Source organism: Coenobita brevimanus, chromosome 7 (genome assembly GCF_032717465.1).
Source record: "Coenobita brevimanus isolate Jiangsu-jjx chromosome 7, ASM3271746v2, whole genome shotgun sequence".
NCBI lineage: Eukaryota > Metazoa > Arthropoda > Malacostraca > Decapoda > Coenobitidae > Coenobita > Coenobita brevimanus.
The window spans coordinates 7,104,744-7,127,020 of NC_136960.1; the positions used below are offsets into that span (position 1 = coordinate 7,104,744).

General features: G+C 45.5%; 1 protein-coding gene across 1 annotated transcript in view; it reads right to left on the minus strand.

Annotated features, from left to right (window-relative positions):
• Positions 1-22,277, minus strand: part of LOC145404753 (protein sax-3-like) — a 99,129-nt gene that overhangs the window by 48,229 nt on the left and 28,623 nt on the right. Inside the window, 1 exon segment of the mRNA XM_080276300.1 lies at positions 19,602-19,683. Coding sequence (XP_080132426.1) covers positions 19,602-19,683 — 82 coding nt within the window.

Consider the following 22,277-nt stretch of genomic DNA (forward strand, 5'->3'; position numbering starts at 1 on the left):
GAGATACGTGGACACATTACGTTTCAGAGACGCCATGGGTAAGCAGAGGGAAAATCAAAGGGGAAAGTTGTTCTAAAGTTGACTAGTACTTCGTAGAGTATAATGAAGGACTGAACATACCAGGTGAGATTGTGTAGGTAGACGAGTGCTGTGTGTCCACCGTAATAGGGAAGGAATGCAGCAAAGTGTTCAGAGAGAGAGAGAGAGAGAGAGAGAGAGAGAGAGAGAGGCAACAGTGTCGTGATGAGAAAGAGTTAGCGTGGGTATGGGAGTTGATAAAAATACAAACACTACACTCCACCCCGTTTAATGGAGCTGTATGTGCAGATCCCCCTCCCTCTCCCTCTCTCTCTCTCTCTCTCTCTCTCTCTCTCTGGGTCACGAAAGGAAACACGAGACCAGACGGGAAAAATGGAAATGAACGTCGCCCCCCTTAAAAAAAAAATAAAAATAAAAATAAACTAATAAAAAAATGGCATAATAAAAAAAAGAATAGGAAAATATACAACAGGAGTTTCAAAGAGGAAAGGTAACAGTTTTATCAATAACGTGTGAGAAAGAGATATGTCAAAAAAAGATTGAAAAAATGGTGAGAAAGGCGAAAAAATGGAACGCAGTCGACGAAATGTGTGTGTGTGTGTGTGTGTGTGTGTGTGTGTGTGTGTGTGTGTGACTCTGGGCATAGACTTTACCACCCGTTCCCAAAGCCCAGCAGTCCTCTTACATACTATACACCCCCACATGCCAACACTTCGGCGCTAACACCACCGTCCACACTGAGCACATGCTAGGGCTGCCTCATACAAGACTGGTGTATTAGTTTTTTTTTTTTTTTTTTTTTTTGGGGGGGTTCAAAGATGTCATCGGGTCTTCTGGTAGATCATTAAAGTCTGCTTTAATAAGATTCTATCCTTACCGGGTAAACAGTTCTCTGACCCAGCCAGGATTCGAATTTGGGTCCATTAGGAGTGCAGGCCACCCCTCTACCGATTCGGCCACCACTTCACACACAGAAAAATGGCGGGAATAGGTAGGCTTAATACGGACCGATTACGAAAAGAGTAAATATATAACGAGAACAAACTCTGCAATACCGAATGTTGACCAAGAGCTTTACAAACAGGTGTGTAGCCCTTCGCCACGCTCCTGTTCTTCACCTGTCCTTCGCCCCTGCTTCCATTACCTGTAGGGTGCTTGTGCCCGGGTCTGAGCCGCGTCTGGAGGGTAGGGACAGTATTCATGAACTTCCTTGAGATGAAGTTATGTGTAAGTTCGTTTGCTTATGCCTTTATCATACAGGGGAAGTATTTATAAATCTTCCTGAGCCGCAGTTGTGTGTATAAGATTGTTTGTGTATACTTATATCTTCATCCACATGGGGCTAGCATTTATCAACTCTCTTGAACCGATGTAGTGTATGAAACTGCTTGTCTATACTTTAAGCCTCACTCATACCAAATAATTCAAAACCAAATTACCTTCAATATTAAAGCGAAAAATGCGACAAAACAAAATAAATCCAAATAAAATTAACTGATTTACATTTTTACAATTCTCCATTCATTCATACTGATTCCAAACAAATCAAATCGAAACAAGACTGAATATCATTCCCTTCACTTTGATGGAGTATGATATTTTACTCTTACTACTTTGGAACGATTTTATTTCTTCGTGAGAGATTATTTTCGAAAAGAGGGGGGTTTAATACAGCCTTAACTCCTTGCGAAGCTGAATAAAATCATCTCAAGGCAGTTGGAATAAAATACAAAAAATCGCCATGGAAATTAGTGAGTTAAAGAAAGAAATATGACATGTGAACTGATTCCTGGTAATATCTGGCTTTGAATATCGTGAAAGAGGCTAAGATCGTCTATAAATACGGACCAAGGAGACGGGAGAGGGCTGACCAAGAGGAATGAGACAGGCGCACAGACAGACACTAGATACCCACACGGAGGCAAAGACGGATGGGCAGGGGTGGGTGACAGGGCAGGAAAGGGGGTGAAGGGAAGGGTGGTAGGGTGATAAGGAAGGCTGGTGAGATAGGGCGGTGTGATGCAGTGTGGTTGGGCGGGGAAGGTGAGTGTGTGGTAGGATGGTGTGGTAGGGTGATGTGGTAGGGTGTGGTGATGTAGGGTAGTGTAGTAGCGTGGTGAGGTACAGTAGTGCGGTGGAGTGGCAAGGCAGAGGACAGTCAGGTTGATCTGGTGAAAAAATGGTCTGTGTGGTACTGTGGTGGTGGTGGTGGTGGTGTGAGTGGGAGTGAGGCGTGAGTGATGTGAGAGGGGTGGTGAGGCAGAGGTGGTAAGGCAGAGGGCAGATGAGTGTAGTGGTGAGCCATGATGATGAAGGACGGTCAGGTATGGTAAGGCACAATGGCATGGCAGGCAGAAGTGAGGCAGAGCAAAATAAAATCACCCAGACTCCAATACGTAAGAGAATATTTGACATCTTGCCTTGAAAATTCTCCCCCTCAGCTGAATAAAATCGTCTGGAGATAGGAAGAACTATGGGGAAATCTGTCTAACCCTTCTAGCTCCAAGACTCTCCTAAGTTGAATGAAATCGTCTAGAAGGAGTTATAATTAAGAGAGAATCTGATTTCCTCTGGTCGAAGGGGTCTAATTAACAGGTGCAATATTACCTTCTGAGCGCCGTGAAAAAAGGGGAAATAAATATACAGATTCCTACTAATCAAAGCCACACACACACACACACACACACACACACACACACACACACACACACACACACACACACACACACACACACACCTAAATTACAGCGGGTACCTGAAACACACACACACACACACACACACACACACACACACACACACCTAAATTACAGCGGGTACCTGAAACACACACACACACACACACACACACACACACACACACACACACACACATCTAAATTACAGCGGGTACCTGAAACACACACACACACACATCTAAATTACAGCGGGTACCTGAAACACACACACACACACACATCTAAATTACAGCGGGTACCTGAAACACCCACACCCACACCCACCCACACACACACACACACACACACACACACACACCTAAATTACAGCGGGTACCTGAAACACACACACACACACACACACACACACACACACACACACACACACACACCTAAATTACAGCGCGTACCTGGATTTATATATATATTAAGCTGCCCTGACGCTGGCCGGATCAGATAGGGTAAAATAAAGTCATAGATGAGGAGTTAAAGGGGCGTTGTAGCATCCCACTGGCCGGGGCTACTAACTCACTCTTATCTCTCTCTCTCTCTCTCTCTCTCTGCCTGGAAACACGGTGGGGTGGAGAGTGAGAGAGAGAGAGAGAGAGAGAGGTAGGATGGTGATGCACACTAACTCACTCTTATCTCTATCTCTCCAATTACTGGGTACTAGGAGGGGTAGGGTGAGGTAGGGTGATCAGGCAGGTAGTTAAGTGGGTAGCCTGGCGAGGTAAAGCGTGGTGAGGTGGTTAGGCAGGGCAAGGTGAGGCAGGATGGTGACGAAGGGTGATCTGGTACGTGGTGAGGTAGGGCAGTGAGGTAGGGTGATGGTGAGGTAGGGTGGTGGTGAGGTAAGGTGGTCGTGAGGCAGGGTGGTCGTGAGGCAGGGTGGTGGTGAGGTAGGATGGTGGTGAGGTAGGGTAGTGAGGAGGTAGGATGATGGGAAGGTAGGTGGTGAAGCAGGGTGAGGGAGGTGGAGATAACGCGTGGATGACGTGGGAAGGGGATGCATGGGTGCGATGGAGGGGAGATGTGGGGGGGGGGTGGATTGGCGTGGGAGGGGTAATGGTGGGTAGGCTGAAGGGGAGTGGGTAGGAGGGAGGGTAGGGAGGAAGGGGGTGGAGAGGAGGGGTGGGTGGGATGAAGTACGGTAGTGAGGCTGGAACTGCTGGGGTGGTGGTGATGGTGGTGGCCAGGAAAGGACTACACAGCATATGGTCAGTATTTGGATCATTTATGCAACACTTACTAACAATTTCAAGCATTTCCCTTGACCAGACTTCCTTATATACCTGCACAAGACTCCACAAAGCCACACACTCTCCACGGCTTCAATACTAATAAAAAAATATAAAAAAAATAAAGGAACTAGAGAGTCCTGTAACGAAATTCACAATATTACGATAAGTTCCCTCAATTTCCTCTGGTAACTGTACTTTTCCCAGGAAGATTAACGAAGAACAAAGGCTATAAGGAGATTCTACACAACCATTTGCAGTCCTGTTGGAAAAAGATGTATTAAGTTACTACAGATAATTAATTGTACGTTTGTGAGCCTCAGTCCTAGAGAGGTAACAGAGACAAGTCATGAGCGAAAGGAAGGGGGATACTCGCCCTTGGGAACCGCAACACACACACACACACACACACACACACACACACACACACACACACACACACACACACACACACACACACACACACACACACACACACACAGGCGCCGCAATCACCACACCTCTCGCCCACCACACACACACACACACACACACACACACAGGCGCCGCTCTCACCACATCTGCCGCCCACATCATACTGTCCAGGCACTTCCGCAAGTCCTGCATTGCAAAGGAAAAGGCGATATTCTTTAGCGAGCTCTCGTAGTGAAAGGGTTAATCCTTATTATGCAGGTCTCCCTCTCTCTCTCTCTCTCTCTCTCTCTCTCTCTCTCTCTCTCTCTCTCTCGTACACACACACACACACACACACACACAGACAAACTCGCCCCTACTACCGTCGTGCTTTCTCCTATATCATCATCATCATCATCATCATCATCATCATCATGCCTCTGTTGTGTTTGCTTCCCTTTGTCCTCTTCCTTTTTGCTTTTTTGTTTTTTTGTTTTTTTAGGAACACGCAAAACTTCTCTATCCATATTCAGCCACACGCCTTAATCCCGAAAAGGGTAGCCACAAACAAATCACCCCCATGCCACCCTGTCCGTCCGAAAATAGTTAGTGAGAGGTAGGTAGGTCGGTAGGTGAGTACAGCAGGCAGGTACGTGAGTAGGTAGGTGGGTAGGCAAGTAAGTAGGTGGGTAAGTAGGTAAGCAGGTAGGTAACTAGGTAGGTGGGTTCCTGAGATGTTCCCCCATTTAAAAACAAGAGGTCTTAGGGGTGAAGGAGGTAAGGCGAGAGGGCGACTCATCAGCCAGGACGTAAAATCAGGGACAAGAAAGTTACAAGGAAGTTACGTGGAAGTTACGACACACATCAGGGCGGAGGTGTGGGCCATCCGCTGACTAATGGCTTTATCCTCACTAGTTACGACTCCCACTAAAGGTCATATTCTGAGAGGCTCTGGAGATTTCGTAACGCTTTCTATTTAGTGATTTACTTTGCGTACTAAACTTCTTAATCCTCAGTTGAGTTATGGCTTTATTCCCGCCCCTCCTCCCTCCCTCCCTCCCTCTCTCTCTCTCTCTCTCTCTCTCTCTCTCTCTCCTGTTCTTAAATACGGACACATCCGTAGGAACGGCCAGGTCAGTCAGTCACACCCTAAGGATATTCACATGCTTTTCACTTTCCTTAATTTTTTTCACATATATTTAGGAATTATGAACACACACACACACACACACACACACACACACACACACACACACACACACACACACACACACACACACACACACACGGCTCTACTCTCCTAACCAGCATCAACCAAGACGCAACCACAGAGGGCAGTAGTTTTCAATAGATATTACCACTTTTTAATTATTTATTTTTTGTACATTTTCTTTTTTCCATCGGCCATATACCACTACAGGTGAGCCGCTCCACTGAACCATACACAATTACCTTATTTTACGACCCTACTCCCCTCTCGCTAGACTCCCTCCCTCCCCACTGGACTCCCTCCCTCCCCGCTAAGCTCCCCCCACCTTGCTAGGCTCCCAAAAGGCCGACCCACTTGTCTACCACGCTATTTTACCTATTTCAACCTTGAACATGATTTCACTTTAATCTTAAGAACACCAGGTCATTTTATTAACCATCTCCGTTCCACGGGGGACAGGGCGACATGAAGGCGATTTGTTTGTGGCCACCCCTTACAGGATTAAGGCGTCTGGCAATGGACAGACAGATAGATACTTTCAGATAATTTCACTCATCTTTGGGAGAGAAATCAGACCGCGAAAGAATTAACGGTGACTATTTCTTACCAAGTCCCTACGAATGGCTTCTGCAAATGTTAACAAAATAATTAGGTGACAGAATCGACCCAAGAATTAGGTCCTCGGATTCAAGGTGTTAAGCTAAGAAAGACTATCAAATTAGGGATTAGGAACAGCCTTGATTAAGATGTTAGCCATAGAGGGTGTCTAAAGAAAATGAAAAGAAAAGAGAAGGTACCGAGAATGGGTGAGGACGTAATCTCAGTAAAAGGGCTACACGTCTGACTGGAAGGTATTTGTGTCCGTGATAGGAAATTACAATTATCTGTCTCAAAATTGCGAGATCTTTGCGAGAATGAGTGAGATGGATGAGATAGCGATAAGAGATTACAACGGGAAGGAGACGATTACAAGGAAAAGGCGGGGCAGGGTAAGACCAAGAAAGAGGGGGGGGGTGTTTTGGGGTAGTTTTTGCACGTATAACCCGGACCACCACACACACACACACATTATCCCTCCCCCCCAAAACACACGACATAACCCACCTCACACACACACACACACACACACACACACACACACACACACACACACACACACACACACACACACACACACCACACACAGATACACACACACACACACCACACACACACACACACACACACACAAACGCTACCCACACCCACACCCACACCCACTACAGAACACCTACATACCCTTACCCCACAAAAAACACACACCACTCTCTCTCTCCCAAACATCTCCTTAAGGCACACACCTCCACGCAACAAACACTCCTCCAAACAGCAATGCCAATTAAGCATCTCTATTTAAGGTGGAGCTATATATATACGCGGAGTCCTTCGCTTTGCAATATTAGTGTTTATATATCGCAGCCTATCTTACGCAAACACCTCGCAGACAGGGTCATAAATCTGAATGGTAGGCTCCCTCTCCCTCTCTCCCTCACACACACACACACACACACACACACACACACACACACACACAATGCACCTCTCACCGAGCCAACACACACACACCTTTTAACCAGCACCATCAATCTGCCACGCACGCTACACCGCATCAGAAAAAACGAAAAGAGAAAAAAAAAGAAAAAAAAATGAGATACGGAAATATGTTACCCTATGTACCTGAAAGAGTGATCCAAGTCTTGCATGTTACTTTCCTACGTTCTAACATTCCCGAACTTCTATCTATCTATCTATCTATCTGTCTATCTACCTATTGGCCTTTCATCCAGTGGTTTATCTATCTTGTACCAGAAAGACTGATTCGCTTCTCGCATGTCATTCTTTTATTTTTGCTTTCTCACATTCATATTTTTAAAAACTTGTATATTTTCATCTATCTATCTATCTGTCTGTGTTTTATCTATTGGCATTTTTTTATATGTATAGATTTCTGCTGTCGTATTAAAAAAAAAATTGTTTGTACAGTTTAACGTCTGATTCCATAAACCCTACAAAAAGCCTAAATGAGAGAGAGAGAGAGAGAGAGAGAGAGAGAGAGAGAGAGAGAGAGAGAGTATTTACCCAAGGAACAACTCTACCAAGCGTGAAATAAACTAGTGAATATACAAAGCAACGGAACCAGAGTAAAACCTATCTGAAAGAGAGACGAAAGTAGGTGAGCAGAGTAAATACCTCACCGAAATGAAGAGGTTAAATGTGCCTATACTCCCAGTCCTGGCATTTTTCACCAGTACAGGAAAACTCCATAAAAAGACACAGAAAAAAGGGGGGGGAAAAAACTCCGCATCCACTTTCCATCCGTAATCATGTTGCATAAATCAACCTCAACTCGTCCTTATTTGCCAAGGTTGGACGGGGAGGGTTTGTGCAGTAAGGCGAGAGGCTCTGCACACATCATCAGCCTCACCAGCATCAACAGGGCTTCTGGCTTGACATTCATAAACAAACTTAACACGGACTCCTTTTGGTAACTATGATTATTTTCCCCCCTGTTTCTTTCTTTTCTATATTGTTTATTTTTTTTCGTGAAATTCACTAACTCACAATCAACTCTTTCTTGTAACTATTTCTTTCTCACTTCCCGCCCCCCCCTCTCTCTAGATGCTGGAGTATCTCTAAATGCCACTCTGTCCGTCTGTCTCACACTAACGATCTTCGGACACAAGGTGCTCCACTCCCGTAAATTTCAGCGAAGCCGCACCACACCACATCACACCACAAAACAGCAAACAAAATCACCCTCACACCACATACCACACACCACACAACATCACCCTCCCACACCACCCCACACCACACAAATTAACCCACCTCCACCATCCCACACTAAACCCAGCAGTCGAAAGGTCTTGAAGCTCCCGCATCTTGCACTTTATTTTTTTTTTTAAATGACAAAAACAGGACAAACTTCCCGTGTTTTCTGTTCGACCTGCAAACAAATCAAATACGGAAAGGGGAAAAAAAAAAACGAAGTATCTTTGTGAATCTGTATCCGTGCTAGCTGTGACCGTCCCCGCGCCACATCATCATCATCATCATCATCATCATTCAGACCTCATTTCTCATCCTATTCTGGGGTGAGCTAAGGGCCAGAGAGTCAGAAAAGCACTTCCTTAGCTCCTTACTTATTTCCATGAAGAAAGCAGGCAGGATTAAAGAATACTTGTAATGTATACGGTGTGGCTGGAACACCGACTCACCCTTCGTTACAAATACCATGAATCATCCTGACCAGGGTTCGAACACATCCGGGGTGGACATTGAAGAGGGTGCAGTGACATATCCTTTCAAGTGCTCGCACATGTTCGCACCCTGTTGTGGTTCCTTTGATGGCATACACAGGCTCTCTCACTCACTCACTCAGCTATCTCCAAAAAACACATTTCTTCCCACATTCCTCACCCTCCACCTCAAAGGCTTTTATACTTATACTCGAGCGTGCAGCGTTGGGTACGGATGGATGACTTCTTCAATGACAAAGTGGTGTTCCTCGGACCTACAGATCAATTGTCCTTCAGGATTGATTAACTGAGTAATTACAATAAAAAGATCATTACAGCGTAACCACAGACGTCATTCGGATACCGACTTAAACATGAACAACGCAACAGAGCTGCCCACCTATGCCAGGTGTGTGCAAGGCCAAGGTACAGTCCATACAATTCATACGTGCGGTATGTGGATAAAAGAAGACGTCACACAGCACACATCTGAACAGTACTGCAGCTGCTGTTTTGTACACACCTGACACGGGCCAGCAGCTCTACTAGGCTGTCCATGTTTAAGCCGTCGTCCTAAAGGACAGTTGATCCACAGGATCAGCGACTACAGTGCATTTCAGATATGTGGAAGACTCGCGCGCGCGCGCGCACACACACACACACACACACACACACACACACACACACACACACACACACACACACACACACACACACACACACACACACACACACACACCTTGGCTAGGATTCATGAAAAACTCAGTTGGTGTTTTTTCTACGTCTCTTGTTCTCCATGCATTTATATATATATATATATATATATATATATATATATATATATATATATATATATATATATATATATATATATATATATATATATATAACAGAGAACTGATCTTAAGACTGTGAATCTGCTTCCGAGACTAAATCCTCAACACCAACTACAAAGTGTTTTTTCCAACCTTACGAAGATCCCTAACCTTTTCAGAAGATGACGGCCAGGCGATGGGATTTGACTAGCAACCAAGGAAATTCATTCCTAACCTACAGCTTAGGTTCATCGAATTTCATGCAACCACATAGTAAATACAGTTACCAATGAGATTCACCCCAACTTCGTAACCAAGAATCATCAATATTCAAGCAACCACTACTGGTAATTCCAGTGGAGGAGTAACCCAGTTCCATCAGATAAACACAAACCATCTACAGGCCACTTCGTCAGCCTATGATGAGAACCGTTGTGTTTTACCGTCCGTGACGTGGGCAGTAAATGTGACCACGAAGAAGAGAACAAACAGGAGCTTAAGGTTGGCAAGCTCTCCTTATTCTTCTCCTCTCTCTCTCTCTCCTTCTCGGGGATTTATCTCGGTAATCGGTGGACTGAGGACGACCAACATAAACATTTACTGTGTTGTGTTTATTGCTGTGTTTACTTCCTGCAAGGTGGCGTTTTGAGATCCCCCCCCCCATCTCTCTCTCTCTCTCTCTCTCTCTCTCTCTATCTATCTATCTATCTATCTATCTCTCTAGTGTATCCTTTTGTCCACCTAAACACTGCACATGGCCACCCTCTGCAGATCATTACATAAAACTGAGAAACTGAACATGCGCAAATAAAGCTTCTTTCTCCTGCTTCTGAATATAACTACTCTGGATCGGTTAACAGCGAACGTAAATAGGGTAGTCCTTAAATAGCGCTGCACTAGAAAATCACCAAGCGGCATGTGTTGCAGGACGGCTTGGTCTGCTGGTGTGGGCGTAGGTGCGACAGTAGGAATGGGCAAGATTTTGATGCTGGAGAGACACTGATAACGCTGACTGAATCATTCTCGCAAAAAACAGCCCAGAGGAGAGGACGACGAATGTTATATATAAACCACTGGGTATATATAAAAGAAAATTACAATGGAAAAATGTGAACAGCGTGGAAATCACACACCTTATCTCTCTCAGCAAAAATTCCCAGGTAATAACGTGATGTTTACCTGGCCTTCCTTATCTCGCGAGTTGCCAGACTGGGTACATGTGGATGTGAGTGTCTGCTTGGAGAGAGAGAGAGAGAGAGAGAGAGAGAGAGAGAGAGAGAGAGAGAGGAACATTTTATCCAGTGGGTATAAAACGCAGGCGGTACGGTACAGTAACGGTACAGTAGAGGCAGGCCATGGTTGTTTGCCTTCACATAATGGGACTAACGTAGCGACACACTGCACTTTAATCCACTTATGATAACATTAATCTCACTCGCCCACCATATCTCTGTTTTTACCTGAAACTGTTATATTATTGTTCAAAAATTTTCGGCGAGAAATTTTGGGCGGCTACCTCAAATAAAAATATTATATATACACTGAAAACCAACGTACTAAAAATTATTCCAAACTACTGTGATGGATTTTTCGGATGAGCTCTAGTGTAGGGTCTGGTTCTGTGGTTGTGTTATACCTTGCAAACTTTCGCTTTAAACTCCTTCGGTTATAAATTCTGTAAGAAGACAATTAGCTACCTTGATCACTACTAGCAATATCTCACCAACAACCACAATTACAGCTTCTATCATCATTATCATCATCATCACCAAGAACTTACTAAAGTCACTACTACAACCATCAGAACTGGCAAAGATCTCAACAATACTTATAACTATCATCATCATCAACAATATCATCCCAACCCTCTATCCCATTCACACCATTATCACCATCATCACAAAATCATTTCCATCATTACAACCACTATCAAACTTCACAAGACTATGTACTATTACCATCATCATCATCATCATCATCATCATCATCCCAACCTTCTCTCTCACTGTACTACCACCATCATCACAAAATCACTTCCCCCATTACTACCACGATCAAATTGCACTTCCCAGGCCTCAACCTCCCTACCAATCTACCCTGCTCTCCACTACCCCCTTCCCTCCCCCGTAACTCTACACTGCATTCGCGGATTCAGGCAATTATAGTGTTGCGGGGACAAGATTCTGAGCATCACGTGAGATTAAGGTGAGAGAGAGGACAAGACAGTAAGGGAAAGGACAAGAGGGGGACGAGAGAGAGGGTAAGACAGGGATAAAAGAGGGTAAGAAGGAGTTGAGAGAGGAGGTAAGAGACGGACATGAGAGAGGGTACGAGGGGGATATGAGAGAGGGTAAGAGGGGGATATGAGAGGGGGTAAGAGGGGGATATGAGAGAGGGTAAGAGGGGGATATGAGAGGGGGTAAGAGGGGGATATGAGAGAGGGTAAAAGGGAGATATGAGAGAGGGTAAGAGGGGGATATGAGAGGGCGTCGTAAGGGAGAAGGCGAGATTGAGGGAATGAGAAGGCAAGGAAGTAGGTAAGAGAGGGCAAAGGACGAATGCGGGCAAAGAGGGAATGAAGAAGGCTGGAGAAATGGGAAGTGTGGTGCATTACGGAACCGAGAAATGCTATCAAGTGAGAGGGCAATTAAGAGGGCTGGGAAAAAGATGGTGAGGAAAGGGCAAGACAAGACAAGAAAGTGGAGATGTGTTGAGAAGAGGAACAAACTGCGTTGGAGAAATGGAATGTGTAGTGTATTAAGAAGGCAAGATTGTGTAGCAGTTTTTACAACCCCAGGCTCATTTGAACGTAAACCCAGTTGACTGCAGCCTGAAGATAATCCTCTCCTGCAGCCCATCATTATCCTTTCAAGAGACAGGGAAGGAGCTGACGAACGTTTGTATAAAGGGGTAGCTCCGCAACTCGGTCATATCGGTGCCACCACGTGAAGGAGCCCCTCTCCAACATCCAACATTGTGTAAACAGTAGAAATGCCACAAAGAGAGAAGGCAAATAACAGAGCAAGGAAGAAGCCAAGAGAGAGTGAAGAAAGGGACGAGGGAGAAGGCAAAGAATGAGCGAGTTAGAAGAATGAGGGCAGGAAAAAAAAAAAAAAAGCCAGGTGCACTAGAAAGAGAATAGAGAATGTAGCTAATGAGGTTTACGACTGGAGAAGCGGAATGATATCGGTAAGGTCCGTGGTAATGTTAAAATACAGACGGGGAAAGGGCAAAGGGATGAAATGAGGGCAGAGGGGCAAAAAGGGGGTAACGTGTGAGAATCTGTATGGAACTCTTTAACACTGACGGGTTGAAAATACATTATAAATCACGACAAGAACTAGACTTTGTGATGCTATGATTATCCCCCAACTGATTAAAAACTGTCAAGCGAGACTCAGAATAAAGAACAAAGAGGATGAATAAAAAACAAAGAGGAAGAAGGATGAAAAAAGAGGAAGGTGGGTAGAGGGTGTGAAGCAAATTTTACAACACCATACTTTACAAAATCAGGACAATATCTACGGTAACGCTTTAGAAGGCATAATTTTCCCTATCTAAACAAAACTGTTGGGCGGTACTGAGAAGGAGAGAGAGAACAAGGCTGGTAGAGACTGTGAAGCGCACGTAACAACACTAAAGTCAGAGTACACATGGCATCGGGGAAATAATGGCGGTGGTACGATTAAAGGATAACAGTGAACACGGGTAAGGGTACACGCTAAGAGCCTGTGTGACCAGGGGCGAGTGATCAGAACAAGGACGTGGTACAAGGAGTGAGAAGGAAAGAACATGGTACAAGGAGTGTCAGAACAAGTGCAAGTTACAAGGAGTGAGAGGGCAAGCATACGGTACAAGGCGCGTCAGAACAACATTTCCTACTCATTCATTTCCTACTCCCACGCCCACACCAGCCGATTAAGTCGTCACCACAACACATAACATACTCCCACGTGAGGTTCTCGTGAGCGCTATGTACGGTCCTCCCATTATAACTGCAGGTCAGGAAGGTTTGTAAATACGGGTTGTAAATACTGGTGGTGGGACCCTGTGTGGAATGTGTTAAGGTGATACGTGCTATTGTGTTAACACCAGAGGAGTCTTGTTTGTTTCTACCACCAACACTGCGGATTAAGTGTGTGGACCCATTAACACCCTGGCTCGCACTGCACAGACACACACACATACACATACCCATACACACACACACAGACACACGAAAGCACACATACAGTACATACATTCATACTCACAAACACATCAATGCATAATACCCCAATACAATACACAAAACAATAAGAATACATCAATACATAACCCAAAACATCAATACAATACATAATACATCAATATATAAGGCAATACATCATTACAACACACAGTACACCACGACAATATACAATACACATCAATACAACACAGGAACAATACAGGAGCGACGGTCAGAAACATCAAAGGAAGCAACTAACCTGGGCAAGTCAGTGCACCTGTGACTATGTTTTTATGATGAATCACTCCTGCCTCACCCCTGCCTCACTAGTCACCCCTCTGCCTCACCCTGCTTAACCCCCTGCCTGACTCCCTGCCTAACCATCCTGCCTCACCACCAAAGGCCTCTTGATCGGCCTTCCCTCTGCTAGTCCTGACCACCACCTTCTTTTGAGGTTCATCACGTATGCTGGTTGAGCTTTGCCTCCCTATTCTTGCCCCTGCCTTCCCCTACCTTATCTACCCTCGTTTTCCCTCCTCTCTCTCTCTCTCTCTCTCTCTCTCTCTCTCTCTCTCTCTGTGGGGGGGTAGGTGGGCGTGTGTGTGCGTGCCCGCGCGCGTGCAGAAGGATTAACTGATCAATGAGAGAAGGCGTGGGTGAATGGTGAGGATGTGGATGTGGATGATAGTGTAGGTGTGTGTGTGTGTGTGTGTGTGTGTGTGTGTGTGTGTGTGTGTGTGTGTGTGTGTGTGTGTGTGTGTGTGTGTGTGTGTGTGTGTGTGTGTGTGTGTGTGTGTGTGTGTGTGTGTGTGTGTGTGTGTGTGTGTGTGTGTGTGTGTGTGTGTGTGTGTGTGTGTGTGTGTGTGTGTGTGTGTGTGTGTGAAGACCAAGTGATGTATCTGTAGGTGCGATTGTGGGAGTGGTGCATGGGATGAATGTGGGTGTGGATGAAAGACGAGTTATGGGTACGGATGTGGGTGAGGGTGAGGGTGAAGGTGAGGGTGAGGGTGAGGGCGAGGGCGAGGGTGAGGGTGAGGGCGAGGGAGAGGGTGGGGGTGAGGGTGAGGGTGAGAGAGGGTGTGTAAGCCCATATGACACACCACAAATCCGACATCACACCCTATTTCCCAGGGCTTACCAGGTCCGCCATTTGAGAGGCATGGAGGGAGGGGCAGAGGGAGAAGGAAGCGGGGAGGGAGGGAGAAAGGAAAGAGGAGGGGAAGGGAGGGAAGGAGAGAAGGAGGAGGAGGAAGGGAGGGAAGAGGAGAATGAGGGGTGGCAGTTGGAAGGAGACGAGAGTGGGAGAATGGGAGAGGGGAAGTGGAGGAGAAGGAGGTGGAAGGAAGAGGAAGAAGAAGACAAGGAAGAAGGGAGGGAGGTAGGAGGAGAATGAGAGCTGGCAGTCGGAGGGAGAAAGAAGGAAGGAAAGGAGAATGGGAAAGAGAAGGTAGGACGAAGGGTGAGGAAAGGAGAGGACAATAGGAGTTATGAAGGAGAAAACACAGAGAGGAACGGTAAAAACAGACGAAGAAAATACAAGGAACGCTGAAAACCCAAGAATATATAAGAAAGGACAGGATGGAGACAGAAGGCAAGACGGGAAGACAGCAGCAGGGGGACAGGGAAAGAATCGCACGAGGCAGAAGGGGAAAACGCAAAAAAGAAAAATAAATGTAAGGAAAGATATGAATTGAGTATATAAGCGAAGGAAGGAGATGAACAGAATGCACAAAAAAATCGAAGGGAAACAGATGAAGATAAAACAGAGAAGAAACTCAGGAAACAGAAGAAGAAAACACAAAGAATCGTATGAAAAACAAAAGTAAAAAAACAAACAAACGAAACAGATGAACAAAATACAAAAAGAATCACATTAAATCGCACCAGAATAAAAAAAAAAAAAACAGGAAACAGGCACCAGGAAACAAAAAAAGGAACAACAGGGAAACAGATGAGCATATGAAACAGACGAAGGGAAACAGGTAAAGAGAAACAGATGAACTGCTGAGAGGGGTAGAGAATGCGAGGCGAGGTAGTGGAATATTGAGCATGGGTGGGTTGGAGAGGCAGGGCGATGTTATAAACCAGAGAGAGAGAGAGAGAGAGAGAGAGGAAAACCCGATGGAAAAAGATGAGAGGCACGTCCAGGGAAGAAAGGGAATGAATAATGGAATGTAAAGGAGGAAGAAAGGAGGAAAGGTGAGGTAAAACTCTCTCTCTCTCTCTCTCTCTCTCTCTCTCTGACAACACACACACACACACACACACACACACACACGGAAAGAAAGAGAGGGAGGAGGGGGACTAAAGGGCAGACTGTAAAAAAAGAGGGATAAAAAAAAAAATCGAGAAGAAAAGGGCTGATTAATGGAACGTAGAAGGGGATGAAAAGGTTCTGAGAAAAGGTACGGCGTGAAATCTAAGTGAGGTGCGAAAAAAAAATAAAATAAAAAGGAGATAGACAGAGATAGATAGACAGATAGACAGACAGATAGATGGATAGATAGACTGACTGGTAATGAAAAATGAAAAAGAGGAAGGAGGGGGCACAATGGAATGCACAAAGGGAAAGTGACTGTGTACGAGGGTGAGATGCAGAATGAAGGAATAAGCGAGGGAAATATCAATGACAAATGGACGAGAGAGGGAGTTGAAAAGGAGGAATGGAAGAGAAAGAAAATACAGGAAAGGAAAAAGAGGAGTCAATCATCGGATGGAACACAGGAGGTTGAGGTTATGGAAGAGAGATTAAGAATGAGGGAGAAGGGGAGGGAGGAGGAAAAAAGAACAGGAGAGAAAAGACGGAAAAGAAGTAACTAAAGAGAAGAAAGTGAATAGAGGGTAAACGAGGAATAAAGGAACGTGGAGAGAGGAAGTATTTAAGATGAAGGAGGAAGACAAGGAAGCAATAAAGAAAAGAGGTGAAAAGAAGTGAAGATGAGGAAGATGGGGACGTCAGAAGAAGAAAGGCTCTGTATAATGGAATGTAAACGAGGAAGAAGAGGATGTGGATGAGAGAGAGAGAGAGAGAGAGAGAGAGAGAGAGAGAGAGAGAGAGAGAGAGAGAGAGAGAGATAATGGTGTAAGACAGGAAACTGTGTATACATCATGATAGAGATTCTTGAAATTCTACTTCTTCTGACACACACACACACACACACACACACACACACACACACACACGCTGGCTGCACGACCACTGGGACATAAACAGCGGGCTTTAATCTCATTGGCTTAAGAGATGTCGTAACACCTGCTCCTAATCGATTTATTCTGTACATAAAACTTTAATATCCTCGTGCATGTTACTGATACAGCGTCATATTATGGTAAATAAGATGTAGGGGTATATGAGGCGGAATATGTGAAATAAATCGCTATGGAAGAGGTACTGCGAAGGGCATATGAGGGTATATTGATGCACTACGTAAAATGAATCGCTAAGGAAGGGGTGCTACGGGGGGCTCAGTGTCACCAGGCCAGGCTTTACTCGGACATAAAAATCCGGACAGCTGTGTGGGACGGTGAGTGAGGGCAGCAGCAGGGAGTGACGGACACAACGACTAACCCTACATCTGTCAGGCTTACTGGGTTGTGTCGAGGCCTCCCTGGAACCCTCCCTGCACACCTCCCTGCATCCCTCCCAGTACCCCTCCCTGCACACCTCCCTGCATCCCTCCCTGTACCTCTCCCTGCACACCTCCCTGCATCCCTCCCTGTACCTCACCCTGCACACCTCCCTGCATCCCTCCCAGTACCCCTCCCTATACCCTTCCGTGCACCCCTACCTGTACCCCTTCTTATACCCTTCCCTACACCCCTCCCTGTAACCCTCTCCGTACACCTCCCTGCATCCCTCCCTGTACACCTCCCAGTATCTCTCCCTGTACCCCTGCCTCTGTGCCCTTCGCTATACCGTTCCCTACACCCTTCCCTGCGTCCCTCCTTTCCCCGTCTGTTGTACCCCTACGTGTACCCCTCCTTTCCCCGTCTGTCAACTTCTTTCCCCCCAACTCTGTCCTTTTCCTGCTTATTACCTCCGCCAATAATGTCTGTGTACAGTATATCTTAGAAAGCTGTAATCGGATTCCAATGAAATCTGGTGGATAGGTAGGCACTGGGTCAAAGAAGAATTGATTAAATTTTGAGCTGGAATCAGATCAGGATGCAGGAATAAATTATAAATGTTATTGGCGTTGGCAGAGGTACCCGCGCTTTGAGGCCTTTCTAGTTTTCCCTTTTTCCATAGCACTCTCATGCCCCTTTTCCCTCCTCCTTCACTGACCCTTTTCTCTGACTGCTCTCCCTATCCTCCTTTTCTTATTTCGTCCCTCTCCCCACTCCTTCTCCCCCTCTCCCCTGTCTTCCCTGTATCTCCTACCCTGTCTGCTCTCTCCAGCTCCCTGTTCCCATCCCTCTTTCCTCTCCCCTTCCTGTCCTCGTCCTCGCCTGTCCTCATCCTCCACTCTCTGTTCCCCCGTCCTCGTCATTCCCTATCAGGCTGGGTCGTCCCCTTGTCCCCTGTCCCCTGCCTGCTTGTGAACAGTCTTAAGTAGCCCATTTCTTCTTAATTTCCTTCCCCCCCTTGTCCCCCCCCCTCTCTCACTCTCTCTCTCTCTCTCTCTCTCTCCTTTCTGACTCTTTCCTAGCTCCCCTATCCCCTCCCTGTCCCACTACATCCCCTCTCCTCTTCTCTTTCCACTCTGCCCCCTATATCGTGTCCCTTCTCCTTTTTCCTTTTCTTTCCCATTCCCTAACTCCCTTTCCCCTCTCCCTGTCTTCCATTCCGTACCCCACCCTCATCCTCTCCTCTGCTCTCTTCACTTCTAACTCTTCTCTTTCCCTCTCGACTTCCTACGTCCTCTCTCACTCATCCCCTTTAAGTTTCCTCCCTCTCCTTTCCCCTTCCTTCCCATTCCCCATCCCTCCCTCCTCCTCTCCATCCCTTCCACCCCCTCTCCATCCTTCTTCCTTCCTCCCACACTTTTCTTGTCTTCTGCCCCTTCCCTGTCCTGTCTACTGTAGTCTTGTCTTGTCTTGTCTTGTTTTGCTTTTTGTTGTTGTGTTGTGCTGTGCTGTCGTGTGTTGTGCTATGTTGTGCTGTCTTGTCGTGCTGTGTTGTCTTGTGTTGTGTTGTGCTGTCTTATCTTGTGTTGTGTGTCTTGTGTTGTGTTGTGCTGTCTTATCTTGTGCTGTGTTGTCTTGCGTTGTGTTGTGCTGTCTTGTTTTGTTTTGTCTTGCCTTTTACTTTACTGTTTTTCTCTTGTAGTAAGTTGTCCTTCTTTTCTTATTTTGTCTGTCTACTCTTGTTTTGGTAAGTCCTGTCTTTTTTGGTCCTGCCCTGCCGTGTCCTACCCTGCCTTGCCCTGCCCTACCATGTCGTACCCTGCCCTGCCTCTCCCCTACCCTCACATGTAAAAGACGGAGAGAGAGAGAGAGGCCGTAACTCGTCCAGCAGGGAGGAAGGAAGGGCAGACTACTGTAAAGACACGTGTTGGGAGGGGGAGGGAGAGAGGAAAGGGAGGAGAGAAGGCACAGAGAGAGGAGAGAGACAGGGAGAGAGGAAAGAGATAGTTGGTGAGTAGAGAGGCAGTGGGAAGGAAGACACAGGAGGACAGAAAGACACGGAGATAAACTACTACAACTTATAATAATAATAATAATAATAATAATAATAATAATAATAATGGTTGATTCCTACCTTCTCTGGACGTGTGTCGACGAGCTCTAACCCTGTGAGGTGACTGCGCTGCGCCTTGACATTCCAGAACCATCGTGCACCGCTGTGAGGGGAGAGGAGTGCACGTTAGTATATGATGCTGGTGGTGGTGGTGGTGGTGATTGTGGTGGTGGTGGTGGTAGTGTCGGTGGTGGTGGTGGTGGTTGCTGTTGTTGTTGTTGTTGTTGTTGTTGTTGTTGTTGTGGTGGTGGTGGTGGTTTGAGATACATAGATGGATCCATATAAATCATTTCGTTACACACATTTCACACACGTGCTGATATCCACAGAGTAAAAAAAGAAACGAAATATCTTGAGCGCTCTCGTGTACTCATCTGTTTCCTTTTCCCCAGTGGCTATCAGTATATATACACATATCTATATACGAGAGGGAAGATGGCTAGAAATATTGGAATGCCTCTTGGTGCACTGAGCCTCTTAAAATTTGCCATGATTTAAAGTTAATCCTCTGGAGAGTGGCAGGAAAAAAAGTGGCATTAAATTCTGAGGTAAATGGACCAGAAATTACCAATATAATTATGACGGTGGCTTTCTTGCCTTGCCGAACGTGTGGCAAAAAAATTCATCCAATCAAAATGAAAAACAACATTGGCGTGTCTGATCCAAAATAATGCCAATGTGAAGATAAAAACAAAACCATATTATTCCTGATATTAACTATGACCCTATTAAAAAAAAAAGAAAAACCTGCTTAAGATCCTTTATGAATAATCGTCAGAGCATAGCAGAAGGGAAACAGGGAGAAAAGAATAAATTAGGGGAATGAAAAGGGGAGCAGAGAGTGAAGGTAATGGCTGGAAGGAATTTTTAGAGGGAAGGGGAGGGGGACAACTGATAGCAGGCGAGGGACCGGAGTGGTGAGAAAGAAAATGGAATGGTAAGAAGGAAAGTGGGGATATAGAAATTGGGGTGCTGAGGAAAAAGAGGAAAAGAGAGAGAGAGAGAGAGAGAGAGAGAGAGAGAGAGAGAAGAAGGAAAATAGGATGCTGGGAAATAAGATGGAGTAGTGAGCAGATGGAGTGGTGGTAAAGAAAACAGGGTGGTGATAAAGAAAACAGGGTGGTGGTAAAGAAAACGGGGTGGTGGTAAAGAAAACGGGGTGGTGGTACAGAAAACGGGGTGGTGGTGGTGGTAACGCTTGGCTCCCGTAATTAACAACACCTCGTTAGCACCGCGGGGTTGCCTACTTTACGCTCATCACCTCCACCTTAATTGTTTACTAAAATTAACTCGGTAGGACAGAAAAACAGAGGAGGAGGAGGAGGAGGAGGAGTTAAATACGAATACTTCTGCCACAAACGATACAAAATAAAGCACTGAATTCAGTCACCGATCAAACCTACCAAAACACAGAGACTACAGAGGAACAACACTCCATTTTTCAGGCATAAAAAACAGGCACAGGCTTTAGACAGACTGCCCGTACAGTGTGGGTAAAACTGGCGAGCTGTGACGATGTTAGTTTCACCCACTCTGAGAAATTAGACAGACACACGAACGTGGAAGACTTAGCGTCTGTCTAGAGCCTCAAGATACTCAGGGAACCATTACCAGTCCATCATTTAATAAGATATAACCGCACATTGCCTCACCTACCTCAAACACAAATAAACTGGGGATATAAACATACACACATACACACAAAAACACACTGCACACAGGGGGTATGCTACTTACATAAGGTGTTATGAACATATTTAAAGGTTTGCAGTTCTCACATAACTACTACATACATCTATTATATACTCTAACACTCTCCCCCTGGTCATCTACAATATATTGCCTTCCCTCTCCTACCTCTTCCTTTCCTGCCACAATACATACATACATACAGACAGACATATTCACGGTATGAGCAACTATGTTATTCGGCTCAGGGAACATTTCTTCAGCTGAGGGGGTCAGGAACAGTTTCCGCTGACCCATACTTAACACTGTCTTCTTTGTTCATTAATACAACTGCCAGATTTGGTCGAGAAGACGTTACCTCTTCACTAAAACGTATTAACCTGCACCAGACACAAGTACAGAGTGGGTGAGGCAGAAACGAACAAAGAGGGTTGGAGGGTAGTAGATCGAAATACTTTCAGGTGGGGCCGAACACTGGGCGGTATGTAAAGAAAAAGTCTGGTGTGAGGTGGGATGGAGTGGGATGGCAGTGGCTTCATTCAAGTCGCTAAATTCTACAGCAGTGATGCACCTAGTATCCGAAATTCTTTGGTGAGTAACAAAAAGCCGCCGCTCCACGAGATGTTACCGCATCTATAAAGTTTAAGTAGAACAGAAGTACAAATTTACCCTCTTCTTTAATACAACATACTTTCTTCTTTTCACCACAAGACGATTTTAGTCTACTTAGGAGAGTCGCGTCACAACAAAGAGGTGAATTAAATCTAGATCTAATCCCGCTATCTCTAGAAGTTTCCCTAAAGCTAAAAAAAAAATAAAAAGTCTGGAGAGAGAGAGAGAGAGAGAGAGAGAGAGAGAGAGAGAGAGAGAGAGAGAGAGAGAGAAACAACACTGTAGTGAAAGGGTTAAGAGACGAGTGTGAGAGGGGAAAGTGAGTAGGAAGGTAAGGGGAGAGTGTGGGAAGAGCCAGGATGTGAGGAAGGGCGAGGGGAAGGAGGAAATGTTGCG